The sequence below is a fragment of the Acipenser ruthenus genome, chromosome 3, assembly GCF_902713425.1.
Source record: "Acipenser ruthenus chromosome 3, fAciRut3.2 maternal haplotype, whole genome shotgun sequence".
In the NCBI taxonomy this organism is placed as follows: Eukaryota; Metazoa; Chordata; class Actinopteri; order Acipenseriformes; family Acipenseridae; genus Acipenser; species Acipenser ruthenus.
The window spans coordinates 7,179,169-7,200,164 of NC_081191.1; the positions used below are offsets into that span (position 1 = coordinate 7,179,169).

At 37.0% G+C, this 20,996-nt stretch overlaps 1 protein-coding gene across 6 annotated transcripts in view; it reads right to left on the minus strand.

The window, feature by feature from the left end:
• The window catches only part of LOC117435331 (protein PALS2-like), a 37,936-nt gene extending 17,368 nt beyond the window's left edge, over nucleotides 1-20,568 (minus strand). The window contains exons 1-3 of one of the 6 annotated variants that reach the window (XM_059011463.1): nucleotides 20,301-20,568; nucleotides 11,863-11,934; nucleotides 8,917-9,021 (exon numbers count right to left, since the gene is read on the minus strand). Coding sequence is in view for 1 of the 6 variants with exons in the window: in XM_059011437.1 (XP_058867420.1) it covers nucleotides 2,036-2,135 (100 nt within the window). In the remaining 5 variants the exon portion in view is untranslated. Of the gene's footprint in view, nucleotides 1-2,035; nucleotides 2,191-8,916; nucleotides 9,022-11,862; nucleotides 11,935-20,300 lie in introns of those variants that run through there. The other 5 variants (XM_059011456.1, XM_034058406.3, XM_034058402.3 and 2 more) reach the window with 5 other exon arrangements.
• Between the last annotated feature and the right edge of the window lie 428 nt (nucleotides 20,569-20,996).

Sequence of the window (20,996 nt, forward strand, 5' to 3'; positions counted from 1 at the left end):
TCATAGATTGCCATCAGTCCAAGCCTCAAATCTGTCAGCTTTTCTGTTCTGCTTTCATGGAGGTCAGTCTGTCTACATCTGTTCTATTTACTTACCTCAAAATACACAATTGGTTTACCCAACTGTACAAAGAACAGTAGACTAAGTCTTTATGGAAATCAGTAATTTTTAAGACAGTAAATGACTGATAGTAATAAAAAATGAACTTTACTGATATACCGAAATCTTTTCATTCCTATTCATGTGGGACTGGATGTAATGCAGTCCCGGGATTCTGTTGCTAGAAATGCCGTGTCACACTCATCATTCCATTTCATTTGCTCTGTGGCATGTGCAACTTTTAATTTGCCAGTGGCGGTTCCTGGAACATTTATATTATTTACTGTATAGAATACGATAGGCATCTTCAGCATTACGCAGATTTCTGTGCTCTCTTACGGTATACACCTCAAGCTTTGGACCAGAACTTACCTCTAAATGATAAGCATTGTGCATTTCTGCACTTGCCCTTTCCTACTGGTCACTGCAGGCTTGCCACACAGGGGGAATTGCATTGGTTCTTCGTTACTAGTTTCTCAGATTGAATCTGAAAATGCTATTTTATAGATTACAGTGGCTACCTACTATATATTTAACCCACATTAAGATCTACCATAAATAACGAATTCAACCTTTGGTTTTACATACATCTTTATTTTCCTCTATGGGCAAACTGCCTATTCTATAAACAAAATAAAAACATTGACATGGGTAATTCACCCACTGTCCAACATCATCATTTAATGTAGAATGGAACGGACGATAGTACCAGAAATAACTCCACATTCTTGTCCTGCCAATCTCGGAAAGGTATTGAGACCAATTACCCTCTCAATCTCCTACACTTAAATACAGCACTGGATGTGTGCACCAGAGCATTAGCAGAGTCTCTTCAGACTGTGCTGAGTGGGCAGCAAGATCACACAACACCCAGACTTAATCCCTGAGGTACACAAGTGTTGCTACCTAACAAGATACTTGAAGAGGGGGAAAATAAAAAATAAAAAAAACATTTTTTAATAAAGTAGTTTGAAGACGAGTGTGTTGGCTTGCTGTCTGGTGTTTTCTTATTTGAACAAACTTACGATTTTTCCTAAGTAATTGTTGTTTTTAAAATCCACATCTGAAGCTGTACGCAGTTAATAAAATAGGAATGTATTTTTTACGCATCCTCGGTGCTGAAAACGTTTGTTCCTTCCGAGGGCCGTGAATGCTGTCACTTTGTTGTAAAATCTACTCAAGTACAAAAGAGTGAATACTGTCTATGTGGACCATGCAGCACTAAGTCCAAGATAACCAAGATTCTGTTACATATTCCGATCAGTAGATTACAATCAAGAAACTAAAATAAGGAAAGGTAAAAGTCAGCAAGTACCACATTTAACAAAATGTAACTAAAATAGGTAGTTCCAGTAAAAAGGTATTCTGAGAATACAGCTTCGTAATTGTCTGCAAAATAATAGCTTGTTACACATATACAAATAGACAAATATACTGCAACTTTGGGTAAATTATCTGAGCACAGAAATTATATATATATATATATATATATATATATATATTATATATATATATATATATATATATATATATATATATAATATATATATATATATATATATATATATATATATTATATATATATATATATATATATATATATATATATATATATATATATATATATAATTTTTATTTTAGAAATGCTGTATAGTACATAAGAGCTCCCAAACTAGTTACAATCAATACAAATGTAAGCATCTTTTTAATCCAAGTACAATACATGAGATCTTTACCACTGAAATTTCAATTTTTTATAATAGAGCCGAATGTGTGAATATACACTTTAGGATTCAATAAATTCAATAAGGATTCAATGTTCTAAAAGTATATTATTAGAAGCAAGGGGGGGTTTGAGTGCTACCGCAAAAGGTAAATTCAAAATAATTCCAGTAAACTTTTTTCTTCCTTGAACTTCAGCATATACCAAACTCACCTACAGGAGTATCTGCTCCTTCACTTAATGAAGAATACTCTTCCTCGGGAGATGAATTGGTTAAATCATTTGCATATCCATCTTCAGCTAACAAAACCATAGCTAGAAACAGGATGGACTTACAGGGTAGCACAATCTCCGACAGCTCTTTGTCCACAGATCAATGTAATGAATTGCTGGTACGACTGCTGTGGTTTGATTAACCAGACAGAGGCCAGGCAGCTCGTTGTGTGCCAGATTTTCTGTGAAAGCTCCAATCGGCCTCTCGCTCCTATTTGCAGCACCAAAACAAGACAACTGACTCACAATCAGATTGGTGAGCACAGCCTTTTAATACCAACTGGAAGCTATAATCCCACAATCCCTCGTTTTTCAAGGGTTTTCAACAAGCCCCTTTGCTGCAAAAGCAATAATCTTATATAAGAGCTGTTGCTGTCTGCTATACGAGTATACTGCTGTCTCATCTGTGCAGAACAAAAGGAGAAAAAAAAAATAATGCACCGTCTAAATATTACAGGCATTTGGTCAAAATGATTTACCAACCTATTGCAGTTTGGTTTGATTATCTTCAGACTGGGTTGACAGCTACAGGATATTCCATCACTGAATACACATTTAAAAAAAATAAAAGCAAGCTCTTTTAATTTTATTTACTGAAAGATATTACAAAAGCCATCTTAAAATTGGTAGGATGCCCTTGAACCTCTACAGAGAATTTACCAAAATATCCACCCTACTAAAAGGAATGAAGCATGGCAAATAAATGCTATGCCTAGATCAACAAACCAAACGGGTGACGTTAACCTAGTTACAAACCCAGGTACAGTGCATGTGTTTGATATTTCCTCAGGAACTCTTACTCTTCAGGGATTAGGCATAAAATACCTTTCACAGATCATAGAGGGAACTACATTTTGGAATTGGGTTTATTTATGTGACTGCATGAGCAGCAGCCAAACACTAGCTGGTAGTTTGGGATGAATTGCTACAGTAAACCTCTTATTCGTTTTGTGCAATTCATTTTAGTCAACTTTAATGGCTGTAAATTGCACTGTACTACATTCATAGCTAAAAAGTAATGGATATACAAAGGTTTACAGCAGTTCTGGCTAGTAATATACAGATATTTACAACAGGACTAAAATCACTAACCTGCTGAAAAACTAAAACCAGGTGCTTCAACTATTCATTATTGTATCCAAATGTGGCTTACTCATATTCTAAAGACAATGTCCTGTAAAAGCAATTACTTAATAAAGAAACTTCCCACACATCTCTGGGCAGGGCTAATGATCTCAACACAGGCTCACAGTTATGGTGATGGTGGTCCACTATGAAAGGCACTATATAAAATAATGATTGATTGATTGATTGATTGATTGACTACACTCCGTTGTCATGGAATGTTACTGCTCTTTCTTTCCAATAGTTTTTCTCAAACCAGATAGTCACCAGTTTACTGCCTAAAGCATTACAACCAAGCTGAAAATACTCACTGTACTGTGCATACGAGGGTGCCAAGCTACAGTATCAGATCTTTCAAATATTTGTTTCTACTCCAGATTCAGAGTCCAGGAGTAGTAGTAGTTGGCCACTAGACTGCAATATAATCTGATCTGGCACTCTGCTAAGTTTTAATGCTGAGATGCTCACTCAAGCAAAGGGAACACCTTAATTTGGAATCATGTCACAGTTCCCCGTCAGTTTTCTTTTTCTTTAAGGCATTTTACTCTGTATATAGTTTAGTTCTCCCAATAGCAGCTTACCTGGAGAGGAATTACAATTAGACGAGGCGGGACTAACTGGGGCTAAAGACCAGTGACGGGGAGTGTTTGCTGTTGTGAAGCAGAGAGAAGCGAATCAACAGACAGAACAGTTCAACCCTGAGATTCCTTTTAAAATTCATTCGTTTTAGCGGCTTAGGTCGTGGCCCACAGGTTTTCTAAAAGTATTTGCCAGAATCTGGAGGTGCATCTGGCAAAAGACAATGCAGGTATGCAAAAGAGAAGTAAGATACAATCTAAGAAATGTGCAATATTTGAGACTACGTTGCATTACTTACAAAGAGAATATAAAAAGTTGTATACTGCAAGTATACTTGTGCCAAAATAGGATAGTATAATGGTACCAATAGTATACTAAAACCAGAACATTTTGGCACAAGTATACTTGCAGTATACTACTTTTTTGTAAGGGATGACATTGGATTCTGATCCAAACTTCTTTACACCATCTGTTAAATGTTGAACACTATGGGAGGTGAAAAATAACAAAAATGAAATAACAAATGTGCACGCATTATATATTAAAATGTGCAAGTGTTGTATATTAAAACAAACAAGTCAAATACTAAATACAGTACACCCTCGCTATAACAACCCTGTTTGGGTCCAAAGCCCTTTGTTCACTATAGTAAAAGGACAATCCAAAACAAACAATATAAGCTGCTGGAGTAAGTTAAGGAGTCACCTTGGATAAAGGCATTAGCTAAATTATTAATAATATTAGTACTGCTTTTATTCTTTGATTTTCTTTATTATTACAGTATTTGTCATTACTACCACTAATAATAACAATAGCAATGAGATTGTGAATAAAAGTAGAATTACAAGTACAGTACCTAGGTGTGCTGCATCCAGTATTCTGGCTGTATCCTATTAGTTGAACACAGTACACCCCCCCCCCCCAAAAAAAAAAAGTGCATAAAAGTTTGTTTAGTTTCAATTGCAAATGTTAATTTAATCTTGGTTCCTTATTTAAAAAAAAAAAAACACATCAATGTTGCTTTGCCGCGTCGGCTGCATAGAGCTGTACGAGCCAACATCAGCAGCAGTTTGAATAAAATTAAATAAAATGACAGGTACATTTTATTAATCACATTAAAGAAATGAAAAAAGCAATGTTAACATGCTAAGTTTATACACACCATAGGGGCTACAGAAAGCGTATTTTTTTTTTCAGTGATAAGAACTATCGTATTCGATTTTCTTTTTCCTGGGTTGAGAAATAACGTTAACTATTTAATAAAGGTAACAACAAGATAACAAAATGTGAATCTTGGTGAGCAGAGTACAGTAGCTTGTGCTTGCGCTGCTGACCCGCTTTTGAGATCTATTATTATTAATAATAAAAAATAAACGCAGAATTATTTTAATTCTCCCGTGACACTAGTAAAATTCCAGACATTTTCAAGACTTTCATAATTGAGACATGGTTTTTCAAGTATTTTCAAGCCCTGGATATCAGTTTGGCATTTTTCCATAGTTTTTCCAGACTTCCAGACTAGCGTACGAACCCTGCCTTATGCATCACAAGGAAAGTCTTTGACCAATGTGTGCTGCCAGTGCTAACTTACGGATGCGAAACCTGGACCCTCAATGCAAAAATGACTCAAAAATTACAAACGACTCAACAGAGTATGGAAAGATGCATGCTGGGAATAACAAGAAGAGACAGGAAAAGGAAGGAAGGGATAAGAGCGCAAACAAAAGTATGCAATGTTATTATAAGAGCGAAAAAACTGAAATGGCAGTGGGCCAGACATGTACCAAGAAGAACAGACCAAACCATCACTGGACCAAGAAGATACTAGACTGGATCCCAAAAGATATAAAGCGACCAAGAAGACGTCAAGATGAAATTAGGAAACTCGCCGGAGCAACATGGATGAGGGATGCAGCAGACAAGTTTTTGTGTTAGAATCTTTGGGAGGCCTTCATCCAGCAGTGGATTGAAAAAGGCTGATGATTGTGATGACGATATGACCCTCTATTTTGTCCGCTTATATCATTATTTGCTTTGCATTATTCCAGAACACATGAAATCGGACATCACAATAGAAATTAAACACTAGTTTAAGAGAATGTAGATGATTCAATGTAACCTTTAAAAAGGCAAAAAACCCTCTTCATTCAGGTTTATGACTTATCAAGGAAAAAAAAAGTGAAGTTACTCATAAACCAGTTTAACAAATTGAAATTTTAATACTTGCAACATTAAAATGACCGATTCTTCCTGAATCTAATCGGTTCATTTCAGGCTCTGCAGAACAAATGTTACAATTGCTGAATGCTTTTTGAACTTCAAGATCGGCTCAGTTGTATTCTGAGTCAGTACAGTACACAGTGGTACAGTTTTTCTTGAGCACAACACTGCCAGTTAGAATAGTCATATTTGTACATCTGGCATGTAAGAGGGTGTGATCTGAAGTGCTTCTGTTTAATCCATGAATGATGGAGGGCTGTAAATCTGATTCCACAAATGAGGGATTATGAAATCTGTTAGTATGGATTAATTTGCACTGAACATGACATCCATTTATAGCAACCCTGTTCAGGGAGCCCTTGTGGAAATGGTATGTTATTATTTATTTCTTAGCAGACGCCCTTATCCAAGGCAACTTACAATTGTTACAAGATATCACATTATACATTATTTCACATATCACTTTTTTTTTTTTTTTTTTTTTACATACAACTACCCATTTATACAATTGGGTTTTTACTGGAGCAATCTAGGTAAAGTACCTTGCTCAAGGGTACAACAGCAGTGTCCCCCACTGGGGATTGAACCCACAACTCTCTGGTCAAGAGTCCAGAGCCCTATACACTACTCCACACTGCTGCCCTGCTGCTATAAAGCAGGGTAACATGTATTTCTGCTCTCTTGCTCTATGATTCTTGTACATTCTTTGGTATTGCTGCCTGCCTGCCTCAAAGGACACAACCAGACTCCTATTTCAATTACAAGATCCAACCCAAATCTTAATCCGAGGAACGCTTACGATTTCTTTGCTTATGCCATGAAAATGGTGTGTTAAAATGGAACAGACCTGACTATATCCATTACTCGAGTAGATGTTGTACAAATTGCTGTCCCTATCAATGCTGCTGCAGTATCCCTAATCTCTCCAGGACTGGTTTATTATAAAAATCGAAATTTTGCACAGGAGATCTCGGGACCTTCTGGTTTCCAAACTGGGACGAACAGACGAGCTAAAGAAGCAGCTCCTGCACTGAAGCTGGTAAGAGTTCCAGATGTTGGCCTGGCCAAATGTACATTTTCTAACAGGGTGTAGCAGTGGTGAATAAGCATTCATATGCTTACAAAACAGTCACTCTGAACGGGACTGAAACTTCCCTTCATCTCCCCTGCAATGCCAACCCCACTTAATATGAGGTTTACATTTGTGTTCTCCCTCTGCGCGGGATGCAAAGTTTATTGGGCGTTTCACTTTACTGAAACATGTTGCATATTTTAAGTAAGTGTAAAGTCATTTTACAAAAATGTGGAGATTTATAACGGGTTACTATTGCAATTGTATTCATTATAGCGCAAAATTGTGGGCACACTGATTTTACTGTGCCACACTATGGTAATCAGAATGAATATGTGATCTGTATGGTAATGCATGATGTATTTATGCTCTCATTAGTATCCAACCTAGTACATTCAGCGTCCATCAGTTCTGACAGATCCTACTGTACTTGCTCAAGCGGTTTTCTCCCACTGCAAATTAGAAAAAAAAAAAATGTAGCCACCTAGATAACCATTTCATCCCGAGGGCTACAGTGAAACGTACCGTCTTTAAATTGGGACTTTAGCAAAGACTGTGTGAGTACATTAATTATTGTAGGTAGTAATTCATAGTTATTTAAGTCACTCACAGGCTGTAACCCCCAACTCCACAAACCAGCCAGCAGTTTTGTAAATAGCAACACAGTAAATGAACAATAACAAGTGTCATCGGTGTCAGTTTCAGGCGGAGCTTTGTGGTCGACAAGGTGACACGGCTGAGTGAACATTTCCTCTGTCATCCCGTCTGGTGCTGTCACAGTGTCCGTTTCTCAGCACACAGTAATCGCTCAGGTTATCAGGTGTAAACATGGGATTGATTGATCGATCGATCTGTAGGAGCATTTACTAAGGTACCTTTGTTAAAAAAAAAAGAATACAATAAATTTATAACTGTTTATTCTTTAGAAAAAAAAAACTGAAGCCTAATATTTTTAGGGACCCCAACTGTTGATTCCAACTTAGGCACTTCACATAGGACTAGTAAGTTTACATCCCTGAAAAGTTTCTAATCCCCATTATATATATTACACACACACACATATTAGGGCTGTCAGTTAAGATGTAAAATAGCAATCGATTCATTAGGCACACAACATATAATTGTTCGAATAAATATCGATGATTGTACCGCCCACATACATTTCGCTCCATTCCTCTGCCCCCTGACATGATTGTTTTAATATCATTGCAGTTCAGTAAAAGCTTGTGCAGAACGATTGAATGTGAGGGGTAATTACGCCTTGGTAGCGTCAGGAGAAAAAAAAAAAAAAAAAAACAAACACCCACAACAACATTAGCATTCGCAGGTTTAGCATACTACAGGGGTGTTACTAAAATATTTATTCCTAACAGATTACAGTAGTTTGGAATGTAATCTATATAAACTAGACACGAGCTTATGAAAAACATATTTTTATTCAAGGACAGCTGCAGCATCACGCATTGCATCTTGTTAATACTGTACCACCTAACCTTCACTATCTGTGAAACACACAATGCAGAAATCACTGCCTAAAACACTACATTATTTTTTATTATAATAACATTATTATTATTACAAATAAATTGATTTGCTTACCACAACATGCATATCTGCTATAGGTCAAGCTAATTGTTACTCCAAAATTGCGTTTAACATCACTGATTGTTTATTTTTTAAGAATTTTAATTCTTTTTCATCTGTGTGAAGCTTGAAAGTTAGTTTGGAAAAGCAAATGTTATCAATAAACTGGTAATGAGAACGTAAATAAAGGAAATGATGATTAAATGTAAAGATAGCTTGTGTTAACAATTAAAATGCTCACCAGTAGAAGAGTCCTACAGTATCTCTTCACTTCAACACTGCAGCCTTTTGCAAAGTCCCGTGATAAGCAGTTTTCATTTGTTATGGCAAAGAATTAGAGTAGCACCTGTTGGATAATAAAGTTAACACACCAGTTAAAAAAACAAAATGAAAACAAAATAAATACAAAATCTTGCCCAAAGCTGTTTTTTTTTTTTTTAAATTCAGAGTGCCCAATTACTTAACCCCTTGTTTTCTCTCCCCCGATTTTAATATCGAATTATGTGCAGCTGCTTCCCACAACAACTCCGGAGATCTTAAGGTCAGTGGGCGTCTTCCAATGCCACCACCGAGCCAAATCACTTTTTTGGGGAAGACCAGAGGTCCGTATGTGTTTTATGCCTTGACACTCGGAGGAGGGGAGGTAGAATGTGACCATGCTGTCCTGCTTCATATGCAGATGACATGGGTGGCTTCAGAAAACAGCATTAAAAGCAGACAGCTGATAAAACCCCAAATCACATTCATCACATTCTTAAATTACTCCCAATGTCCCACTGTCTCTTTTTATAAGGTGATGCGATTAGCTTTCTCACAAAAGAATGATTCACTGTTCGACAGGACACTAGAAATGAACTAATGGGCTTTGTTCGGGAATTGCTTGAAACTACAATACAGTATATCTCTGGAAATTAACATTTAGAACAACATTTTTTAAAGACCTCAACAGCACAGTTGCCCATTATATCAGTAACTGTTGCTGTGTTTATATAGAGGGTGATCCAAGTCTAATTAGCCTAGATTTGTATTGATTACAATCCACCCACTAGTTTTACTGCATTTATACTGCAGGCTAATGTTCACTTTGCAGGATTCGATTTCAGCTCAAATCAATGTTATTTGGATGGGCAAAACACATGGATTCTACTAGAATCCATGTCATTCTGGTGTGCGTTCTACAGCCATGAGCAATCAGATTCCCCATTCATGCTCATTACAGTGCATGCAGTGAAAGTAACCTCTGGGTGTACCGCACTGTACTGGGTGAGAAATGTCGACACTGCAGAATTCAAATTCTTATCATATATTTCCACTTTCACTAAAAAATACAAATCTGCTAGCCTGTTTAAAAACTTTGCTGTTTTTAAAACTGGGTACTGTTCAGTAATGCAAGTTAAACATCCATAGTACTATAGTACAGTACTAGAATTGTATCATCTTGTACTGCCCGGTCTGCCTGCCCTCCCTCTACCTGGAGAACACAATATAACTGCCTTGACTTTGCACCACACTTATCATACAATCTTAGCCTCCTATAGACCCAGCAGATCCCGTTTGGACTTATTTAGGGCTTCTGGTTTTCGTTTTTGATTTTCCATCTCTCTCTCTCTCTCTCCCTCCCTTTAAACCTTAATAGTTGTCAAGCCTTAACTTTATAAAAGATGTTTAAATTAGCGACGTACTACTAGAAACTAACGCAGTGGAAATGAATATGCTGAATTCGGCGATTAGAGCCAGATTGAAATGCAGGTTCAAATAGAACGAGGTGAGATCAATGCATGCCGTTTGTTAACTCAATCAAGATAGGAGGGTAAAAAGAAACAGCTTCCTTCCAAACTCGATTTTCTACACACGGTATATACTTTTAACTACACTAAACATGCACATACTGTGGTCACTACTAGAATTACACTGTATAGTAACTCATTCATAGTCATTCCTTGCAAGCTGGCCTGTCAATCAACTTAAACATCAACAACAATGCTCCCAGATCAGGCCACGAACTATATTTTAATGTCAGCAATAAGCTGTTTTTTTCAAAACACCTTTATTTGTTGACTGACCTACAGTTCATTGTTACTAGTGGACTGCTTTAAGAAAGATTTTTCCTGAAAACTACAGTATCTCAGGGACTGAAATAAAAAAATAATATTCAATAGATTTTTAATGTCAAAATGTTATTTATGTTCAAATTACGTTGCTAATCCTTAATAACTTGGTAAAAACGAAATCTTTTTATATCCCTCCCCTGATCTGTGCCTTTCCACAACTTTATCCCGGAGTTGTTTTGAAAGCTCCTTGGTCTTCATGGTAGTATCTTTGCTTTGAATGCACTTCCCAACTGTGGGACCTTACAGAGACAGGTGTATTTAATCTGAAATCATGTGAACCACTTTTATTGCACACAGATGGACTCCATTTAACTTACTGTGTGAATTCTGAAGGCAATTGGTTGCACCTGAGCTTACTTAGGAGTATCATAGCAAAGGGGGTGAATACTTATCTAATGAAGACTTTTCAGGTTTTTATTTTTAATTGATTTGTTTTTTTACCCACCCCTTTTTTTCACACATTGAAAGTGTTGAGTAGGTTGTGTAAATCAAAGGAAAAAAAAAAATCCCATTTAAATGCATCAAGATTTCAGGTTGTAACAACAAACTGTGAAAACGTCCAAGGGGGGTGAATACTTACTACAGGCACTATAGATGAAACAAATAGATTACCACGACCTAGCCTGTACCGTATTTATGTACAGTACATCAACATTTAAATGTGACATGTGGATGGATGGAAAGGAGGATAGGACACGCTCCTCCATTATTATTTATTTCTTGGCAGACACCCTTATCCAGGGCGACTTACAATTGTTACAAGATATCACATTATTTTTACATACAATTACCTATTTATACAGTTGGGTTTTTACTAGAGCAATCTAGGTAAAGTACCTTGCTCAAGGGTACAGCAGCAGTGTCCCCCCCACCGGGGATTGAACCCACGACCCTCTGGTCAAGAGTCCAGAGCCCTGACCGCTACTCCACACTGCTGCCCCAATATATCTTCAAATTAACTTACAAGGAATGTCCTAACTAAACTGAATCTCAATTGGAAGAGGCTCTATTTTTATTTTTAACTGCAAGACTGACGCATGTGCGTGTTAGACAAAGACAGATGGATCCTTCCTTACTGCACTGCATGTCTCCAGATTCTGATGCTCTTCAGTGTTCGCGCTAGGCAGCGCTATTGCGCCAATGCCCCCCTGAAATAAAAAAAAATGTCCCGCTGAATTTCTCTTAACGCGCCCGTATGTCCCCCTTCCCAGACGAGATGCAATACCAATACCCAGTAAATTAATGTATGTTGTATTAGCATGACATGTCTGACGACAGGCTAATCTTTTTACTTGTTTGTTTACACTTGCGTTTTCATAATTAAACTCCCGTGCTTTTATTCTCCAGTTCAGTAGAATGCGCTCACACCCGCCCTGGTTACAGGCAGTTTCACAGTAAAGCTTGGATGACATCAGGCTTGTTAACAACACGGCCCGGCGCAAATAGTATCCCTGTTAAACCCCACCATTACTTCTGGAAGAATAAGTAAATCAGCTTCGGCAGTGACTTTTGAAATGCAGGCTATTATATTTGTGCGTAAAAATACTGTGGAATTCATCCCCTGTTAACTTATCTATTTGCAAGTGAATGGGAGAAATTTGAACTTGTGCGTAATGCAATACAGTTTATAGACGAAGTGCAGTAGATTTGTGAAACAAAAACCGCATCGATTAAAATAAAATTTAAAAAAGTAGACTACGGTAACGTTATAAAATATGTGAAATGTGTCTTTTCTATGACAAAAAATACTAAAATAATTCAGTATGTGTTAAGCACCAACTGTCTCTTGGTCATTTCGCCAGTAGGCCTATAACGGCATGATAAAAAAGAAAAAAATATATATTAATTGTAATACAGTTCACGAGCATTCACGGTTTTGGTAAGTAGCATTTTCAAAACCATATCATTATGTGCAGTATTAAAATATAGCAAAAAAAAATTCTGAAATGGCAGACAACGCATTTTACTTAGTACCACTTCCCAATCTATTGCAAACTTTTATCATGTAATCAACGTTTAATCTCTAACACCAGACTGCTGTGCTGTAACAGAGCGTTCCGTGAACACATGGCTAATTTACATATTAAATATGTACGTTATAAAATAAACTCTGTTATTTAAATGTCATATAAACAGTTGGGCGGTTACTGCAGTCTGTCTTAGGTATACAAAAAATGTATGTACATATTTTAAACTAAAAGCCTAGTCTTTAACTCATTTTATTTCCTGTGTGCATTCATGCCTGCAAGTCTATATATATATATATATATATATATCGACTGAGTGACTGAGTTTAGCACGGAGGCTTTGTTGATTTTAATTAATTAGTTGTTACAATAAAATTATGTTGATGTTTCCAACAACTAGAAACCTGTTTGAGGGACTATTTTTATCCAAAAGTAAATTTAATATATATATTCTATTATAATACTGTAACTTTTATAATTTTATCCATCACACACTCCAAGGCTTGTGTGTTTTGTTGTATCATGTTATTGTACAAACCTTTTTTCTGTTTTCATTTTATTATGACTCTATCTCCGATGGGGGTACGCGGTGGACTACATTTTTTGGAAAGGGGTATGCAGCTTAAAGATTGAAAACCCCTGTTCTAATGTGATTTGGTACAATGAATATCCTCTACTCTGTGATACACCAGCGTCACTGTGACAGATTTCCCAATATTTTCCCTAACAGTGACAGTGAGTATTGTAGAGACACCTTGGTTTTATCTACAGCTTTACAGTTTTATTTTTTGTTCTTCAGAAACAAAAGGTTAGTAAACTCTGCTGGCATATTTAAAAACAAACAAAAATAAGAAATGGTGGTTGGTTCTGAATTATCAAACATATTGACCCCCTCACCGAAGAAAATGTCCCCCTAAAATTTAGAGTGGGGGCCACATTGACCCTCAGTCTGTAAGTCCTGGTGCAAACACTGTTCTTAATTTGTACTTAAATTTATTGAGATGATTTAAATGTGTGACATAATGACATACATACATACATACATACATGCAGTACCCCTGCAGTGTGTGTGTATGTATATATCTCCGATTGTATACCTTAATGTTAAACAAGGTTGCTGAACAGGGTAGCTTGAGGTTACTTTTACTGTAGTGTAATTATTTTCAGTACCTACTGTATAAATACAATAAATATTAAAACAGAAATTATAGCGCAGATAAATACTCAGACTACATCATAACTACTGTACATCATCCAGCTGTTTGCTGGTGTTTAATCTGTTTGCTAAAATGTTACAGTGTGCTTCCCTCTTTTAATCTGCTGCCAACCAACCCCAATTGCAAACCCTAATCCCTTGTGTCGATAGTACCAGCCACACTGCACTGGAAGAAAGCATGGCACACCATGCAACGCACATTTTTACAGTCTGAAACTTGAAATAAAAGAGAGCATAATAAAAATGTACACGGCAGAAACAATTCTAGAAACTACTACAACAAACCTTACAGATTTCCAGAGTGTTTCACTAGTCCCCATATCTGAACATATACATTTACAGGAAACCTGAATTCTAACTGAAAATACATTTCTTGCCCCATAATTGCTTTCCAGTTTATCAGAAGGTTGGCTATGGTTAGAATATTGCAGCAAATCCTTCTTAACCAGCAGCAGATGAGAGGCAGGCACTGGCAGTCATTGGTGGTGTGACAGCCTATGGCTGACCCTGCTCCTGCCCTGCCCCCTGAGCTGTTGCTAAGAGGCAGAGAGCAGATCTCAGCAAGAGACCTAGGATTAAAAGGGATGAACGTACAAATGCTGTTCATTAACAAAGACCAAGAAGTGTTTTTGCATCAAATAATTGCAAGCGGATCATCCACCATGCCACATACTGTACAGCCTCAGCCTCCTCCACTAATAACCTCCCATTTGCCACCCACTGTTTGTATGGATTTTACAGGGTTTGCTTACTCAGCAGTTCAGTAGAGCTGGACATGTTCATGTTCTGTTGACGTACAAAGGTTTAATACAATTACTGTACTCCATGTCCCACTTCATTCAATATAGAGGGTTTGGCTGTAGACATGACACCAACCCACACATTATTAAAACACTGTTTACAACGTTATTGGAACATATGTCTTTAACGAGAATAATAAGGTACTGTGCTTTGCATGCCTAAACCAAAACACAGGAGATGAGGATACTAAAAGTAAGGTCCAGCTAGTCCTATGGGCAGGTGTAAGCATAGACAGTAATGATAGACTGTGGCAGCATTGTGAAAGGATGGGGGTACAGTAGATACTGTATGGGGCTTTTGTATAGTACACTGTTGGAACAGTGTAAATCCCAAGTCTCCAACGTGTGTCTCCTCCAGTCAAGGACCATGTTTCAATCAGGTACTGTACGAGAATACACACATCATAATCTAAATGTGATTCTAGGCAAATTAGCTTTTATGTTTGGAGTACAATTGAATTAGAAAATGCATGACATATTAGTCTATGGGACATGTAGAAAGAAAAGAATGACCATTTTATACGTATGACCCGTTATAACACATTCTGGTCCGAGAGAAATGTGATGGCGCGTTACTGACACTGTAATGACATTCCATTCTCTATGTTTTTGCACAGACCTGATTATTCATTCATACTTACATAACATGCAAGGCGGCAAACAACAACTGTTCTATTAGCGAAGAAAATGTATTGATTTATTGATCCTTGCAGATACTTCCACTCTACACTTCATGGTTACATCATGAAAGAAGTTGATACTGAAAACATGTCACGCATAGAAAAAGCAGCGATTGGTACTCGAAGGTAAGCAAATTCTAGAAGAATACAGGAGAGAACATTTAGACTATTTTGTTTTTTTCCCTGGAAAAAAATGAAACGTTCAGAATTGTTTTTCTTTCAAGAACTCTCAACTCCTAGAACCAAGTCAGCTGTGTTCCTTCAACCGGAAGTGTAGCTTTGGAACAGAGTGAGATAAATACCATTACAATTAAATCTGTACGTTTAACAAATTGCACCTTCCATAGTAAAACAAGAACAAACAGATCTACGAACAGATGGCTGTTCTGGTTTACTGGAATCATTTGATATCTCTACATACTTTAAGCCCTGCAGTTACCAGCAATGGTCAAGTCATTACACGCTTCCTCTGGACGCCCCAATCAATTAAAACCAAATCAAGGTTAAAACATATCTGTGATTGCGGTTTCATGAATTCTGTTAATTTAATACACAGGGAGATCAAATATCCAGCTGGCCACTTTGCAGTATTGGTTGTGGAAAAACTCCACAACAGGTTTGACAGACTGAAGCACAAGATGGGCAACAAGAGCCTAGGACAGAAAGAAAAACGTGATCTTCATAATATAGAAACATAACGAAATAAATGCCACAATGCAGCATTTAGCCATGTGGTATACAGCAGATTTACAGGTCTAACAATATACTCTTAAGTTGTTGAATACACACAGGGCCTAATTGAGTGGTGTGGTGTGCTGCAATAGAAGTAACGAGAGGAAATACAGTTTGAAATGTATTAGCCCGAATTCTCAGAATACATACACTAAAATTCTGCATACAGCAAACAACTCTTATCAAGGCACAGTAGGTCAAGAAGACCAGGACTCCACCAACGCAACAGAGGCCCACAGACAGATCCGCACTGAAAGAAAGATGCATGGAAGATAAGGAATAAAGCAGACTTCAAAAGCAGAAAAGTTTAGCCAGTAACCATGAAACAAAAGGGTTGCCAATATAGAAGTATAAAAAAAAGAGACAGTACACCCTCGCTATAACGCACTTCATTATAACTAACCTTCAGCTATACCGAACCTGGCACCTGGACCCCAAACAAAAAAAACGAGAGATAATATAAGTACACGCTGTCAACATCCCGGTCTGTACGCACGGGAAGCCACCTCCGCAGTGAAGTCAACTCTTTTGTCTTAATAAGCGAGCGCTGTGTAACTTCCTCCGAAACGAAAATCATTTTATGCTGCAACAAAGCTGGAATATATATTGATCGTTTGAAAAAAGGAATAACAGTCATGAATATAGGTTGAGTAAAAGTTTAGCTTCGATTTGGGATTTTTGCTTTTTGTACTGCATTTTAATTCTTTAATGAATAGGATAAAGCAAAGGCAGAATACTGCATACATGAGACGAACAGGTACATGTAATTCTGCTTTTATTCACAATCTCATCTCATTAACTTACTCCAACAAGTTTACCGTTCATTTTGATTGTCCTTTTGCTCTAACAAACCCCTCGAAATAATGAACAAAAGGCTTGGACCCCAACAGGTTCATTATAGCGAGGGTTTACTGTATAATACAAGGCTTACATCTGTATCGCCTCAAGACCACACTCAGCAGCTAGGGAAGGCCAGAGTACCAACACAGCTAGCAATGAGATGCACTTTAGTTAAATATACTGTGTCCTGGTTGGCAGCCATAAAGCAAATATTCCCAAATACCACAGAAGCTGGAATGGGTAAACAACTGAAATGCGAACTAGAAATGTTTTAATTAAAAACAGGCCAATCAAATTAAGACGAAAAGCAAAGATCATCTGTGAATGCTGTAGAAACAAATAATTAACCAATTTTGTGATTAGTAAAACTAACAGACTATCACAGCTGTTATTAAAAATTCTCAAACATGAGCTCTGCAGTACATTTTAATTAAATAATTGTAATTGAATTAGTCCAAAAGATAATTACTGTTGCTAGTGGAGACCACATTTAATTCCAGTGGTTCTTTGGTAGAGATTTTTAAGCCACAGGTGTGTTTTGCAACTTTTTACTAATCATCATTTTGAAAAACCATCATTAAGCCATTCTGTAAAATACTTACTAAGCCATGTCTCTCAAACATGTCAGTCTTAGAAACACTAAGTGCCTGTTAACACTGAGAAAATACAGTATGAGCTCATCTAGTGAGCTTTCCCCAATAGCACCAGAAGATTGTGTATTGTAGTTTCATAGAACCATCAGTACGATGTAAAAGTGGTGACCATGGCGACAGTGACAAAGAATCATTTTATGAAAAAACTGTATTAAATGACCCAAGCAAATGAGGTGTTCAGTATACTAAAATGACTGATTTACAGCATGTGGAATAACTTATTGCGTGCAAAAATGTAAGTGTGGCATGCACAATTAAGACAGGTACTGCATAATAGGGAATATGAAACAGCGCCTTTTACTTCACATTGCATAATCGATAACACTTCTACACAACCAGATATGTAGGCCTACTCTCTGTACAGTACTATTAAATCCAAAACTGAGATGTTTAAAAAACAAAAAGCTTTAAAACATAGAAGAATTGTGTAGGGTAAACATTTAAAAAAAGACTATGCCAAGGATTAGAATTTTGTAGACTGAAATACATGTGCACCAAACCAAAAGAGCAGACTGTCATTGTTTCACATGGATCTTTTAGGATGCTTAAAGCAGATAGTTCGTTTTTAGTGACATGCTTTTATACACTCAAGACTGAGAAAGCAGGTATTGCAATTGCATTTACTTCCAGGGTTATGAACACGTTGGACACTGGGGATTTAAACTTATTCTACAACTCATCCCAGTTTTACAAACACATATTCTGTAGTAGTAGTGTATTGTAAGAAACCAAGTAATATGTTGTTTTTTGTTATTTATTACTATTATCTTTTGTTGTTTTACAGTGGTCCAGTCCAAGTATAATTGATGCATCTTGTAAGGTAGCTGTTGTGTGACCAGTGATTTGGTTTATTTTATTTATTTATTTATGTATTTATTAAAGTCTTGGATTTTAATTTGAAAAAAGTCAGTGACTTGCTGTTTCTGCTCGGGATCTCACTTCAGTGTAATCGGTCGTTCAGCAGCAGTCTGTGCCAAGCTGTGAATGGGACTCTTTGTAAAGTTTACAGTACCGTGTCCTGTTATCAAAGCATAACAGAATTTGGAATGGGATTTTGTATTTAAACTATAACTGTGTCTTTGTAAGAAAATAAGCACATTTACGAACAAGAGGAGGCCATTCGACCCGTGTAAGCTCGTCCGGTTCCTAGTAGATGATTGACGTTACGTTATATTTACTTGCAACGCAACATACAGTTTGTTTCAGATAAAGCACAAGAAAATCGATTAGTTTTACAGTACTACGACAGCTCTATGTTCTCCCATTGAATCGCTGCATTTTTATTTACATCCCTTGCTATTGTGCAATCTGAGGACTATAGGCAACACAGAGATGGACAAAAAAATTACATATACCGAAGGTTTTGTATTTTAGGGAATATTTTTGTTTTAAAACAGTTGCACACAGTAAAAATAGGTTTTGTTAAAACAAAAATATTCCCTAAAATACAAAACTTTTTTTTCCCCCAAAATTTCAATGGCTTTTTTTTTGTTTTAAATTACAAAACAATTATATTAAACACTGTATGATTGCTGTCATCTCAATCCATAATATTATTTCCACAAACTGTGCTCCTGTACTTGGCAAACCAAAATCTGCCTCCACTGTCACTGAATGTAATGTAGTACAGTAAGGAGACGATCTAGGTACAGTAAACCAGCCCATGGGTGTTGTGACAGCAGTGACGGAAATGCTAGAAGTAGAAGCACTTCCCTGACAAACATAATCGACTTTGCGTTTATCTCGCTTTACAGCAAAATACAGCACATGCAAGCGAGGTTCAGAAGAAACATGTGCACACATTTCGTCTGTTCTCCAGCCACGTTTCCACCGCGCCGGTCACAACGAAATCAGACACCACGTTTAAATAAAAATAAAATCCATGCGAAAACACAACACCGCCCTTACAATACACCCAGAGAATATACAAATGTATTTATTTTACATTAACAGTATTAGCAATCCTTACAGGTTAACGTGTCAGTTCACTTCGAGTCGCAGACGCAGTTCCACACATCGTGTCTTCCCAGTTCGTTTCTTAAAGAAACCCCAAGGATCTGTGACACAGCGTGCCCGAAAACAATGCTGTTGTGCAAACTGTTGATCCCTCGCCCACGGCAATCTTCGTGATCATTTACAGTACAGGTTCATTAGTAAAACTGACAAGAAGTTTCTCTCTATCACACAGCACGAGGTCAAATCAGTCACATTCTGAGATATTAATACGGGCACATTACACATTATAACACATTCTCCTAATCTACGCGATTAACTACACCATATCCTGGACTTTTTTTTTTTTTTAAATAAACAGGAGGCCATTTGTTTTATATTTGCCATTCTGTTAAAACAGTCACAATGAATGACTTCTATAATCAGTAATGTATTCTACCATTAAAATATGCCCCTTATGAACGCTTAACATTTGCAAGGCCATTGCCTTGGCTTAATAAGCATGAAATATTATTGGTTGCTGCAGACCAGGACACAGAGCTAGTTTTACTACGAATAGAAACAATAGAGGGTACTTTAATTAAACTTAATACAAAAAGTGCACCTTTTGACAGAAAAGATGTTCATTGAACTAAATCGAATAGAAATATTACATATCCCGTTATTTACATACCGAATGCCTTCTAGTAGTTGTATAAGTCCCGGTTAGAAATTCAAACCCCCAACAGCTGCCGTGGACCCGCAGTTTCTCTTCCCCGCGATTCCTGTCAATCAAACCTCCGAGTCTCCACGCCTTCTAGTGACGTAGAGAATTTAACAGCAATCAAATCCAGAAGCCTCCAGAGTTCCACCCATAGATGTCCTACCGTAAAACCGAACCATAGGCGCAATTTACTTCAAAATCTTTAATTGTACTAAAGGCTGTTTAATTTGAATTTGTTTTTTGTTGTTTTTTATGTGTTTTTTTTTTTTTAATTTGTCCATTGCAGCGTACCAAAATTAGTCAACTTGATGCGTCTAACTAGTGGATTAAGCAGGTTTAGTCCACGTGCTTGGACAAAAATTAGTACACGTGTTAATCCCGATTGCAGTGTAGCAGACATAATCACCACAGGTGGATCATCCGCTGAATCAGACTAAACAAGAGCCTGATTGCAGCATACCAAATCAGACGTGAGATGATCCTCTTCAGGAGGACTAATTTAGTACTATGAAGTGTAAGACTAATTTAGTACGCTTGCTTGTCCAACGTTTTTACAGCACCTTTTTAAATAGACAGCTCAAATTTCCCTGAAATGATGTCTGAAAAATATTAACATGAAAGTTAAAGTTTAGAACTGCATAACCCAGTCTCAAGTGAAAGGCACCA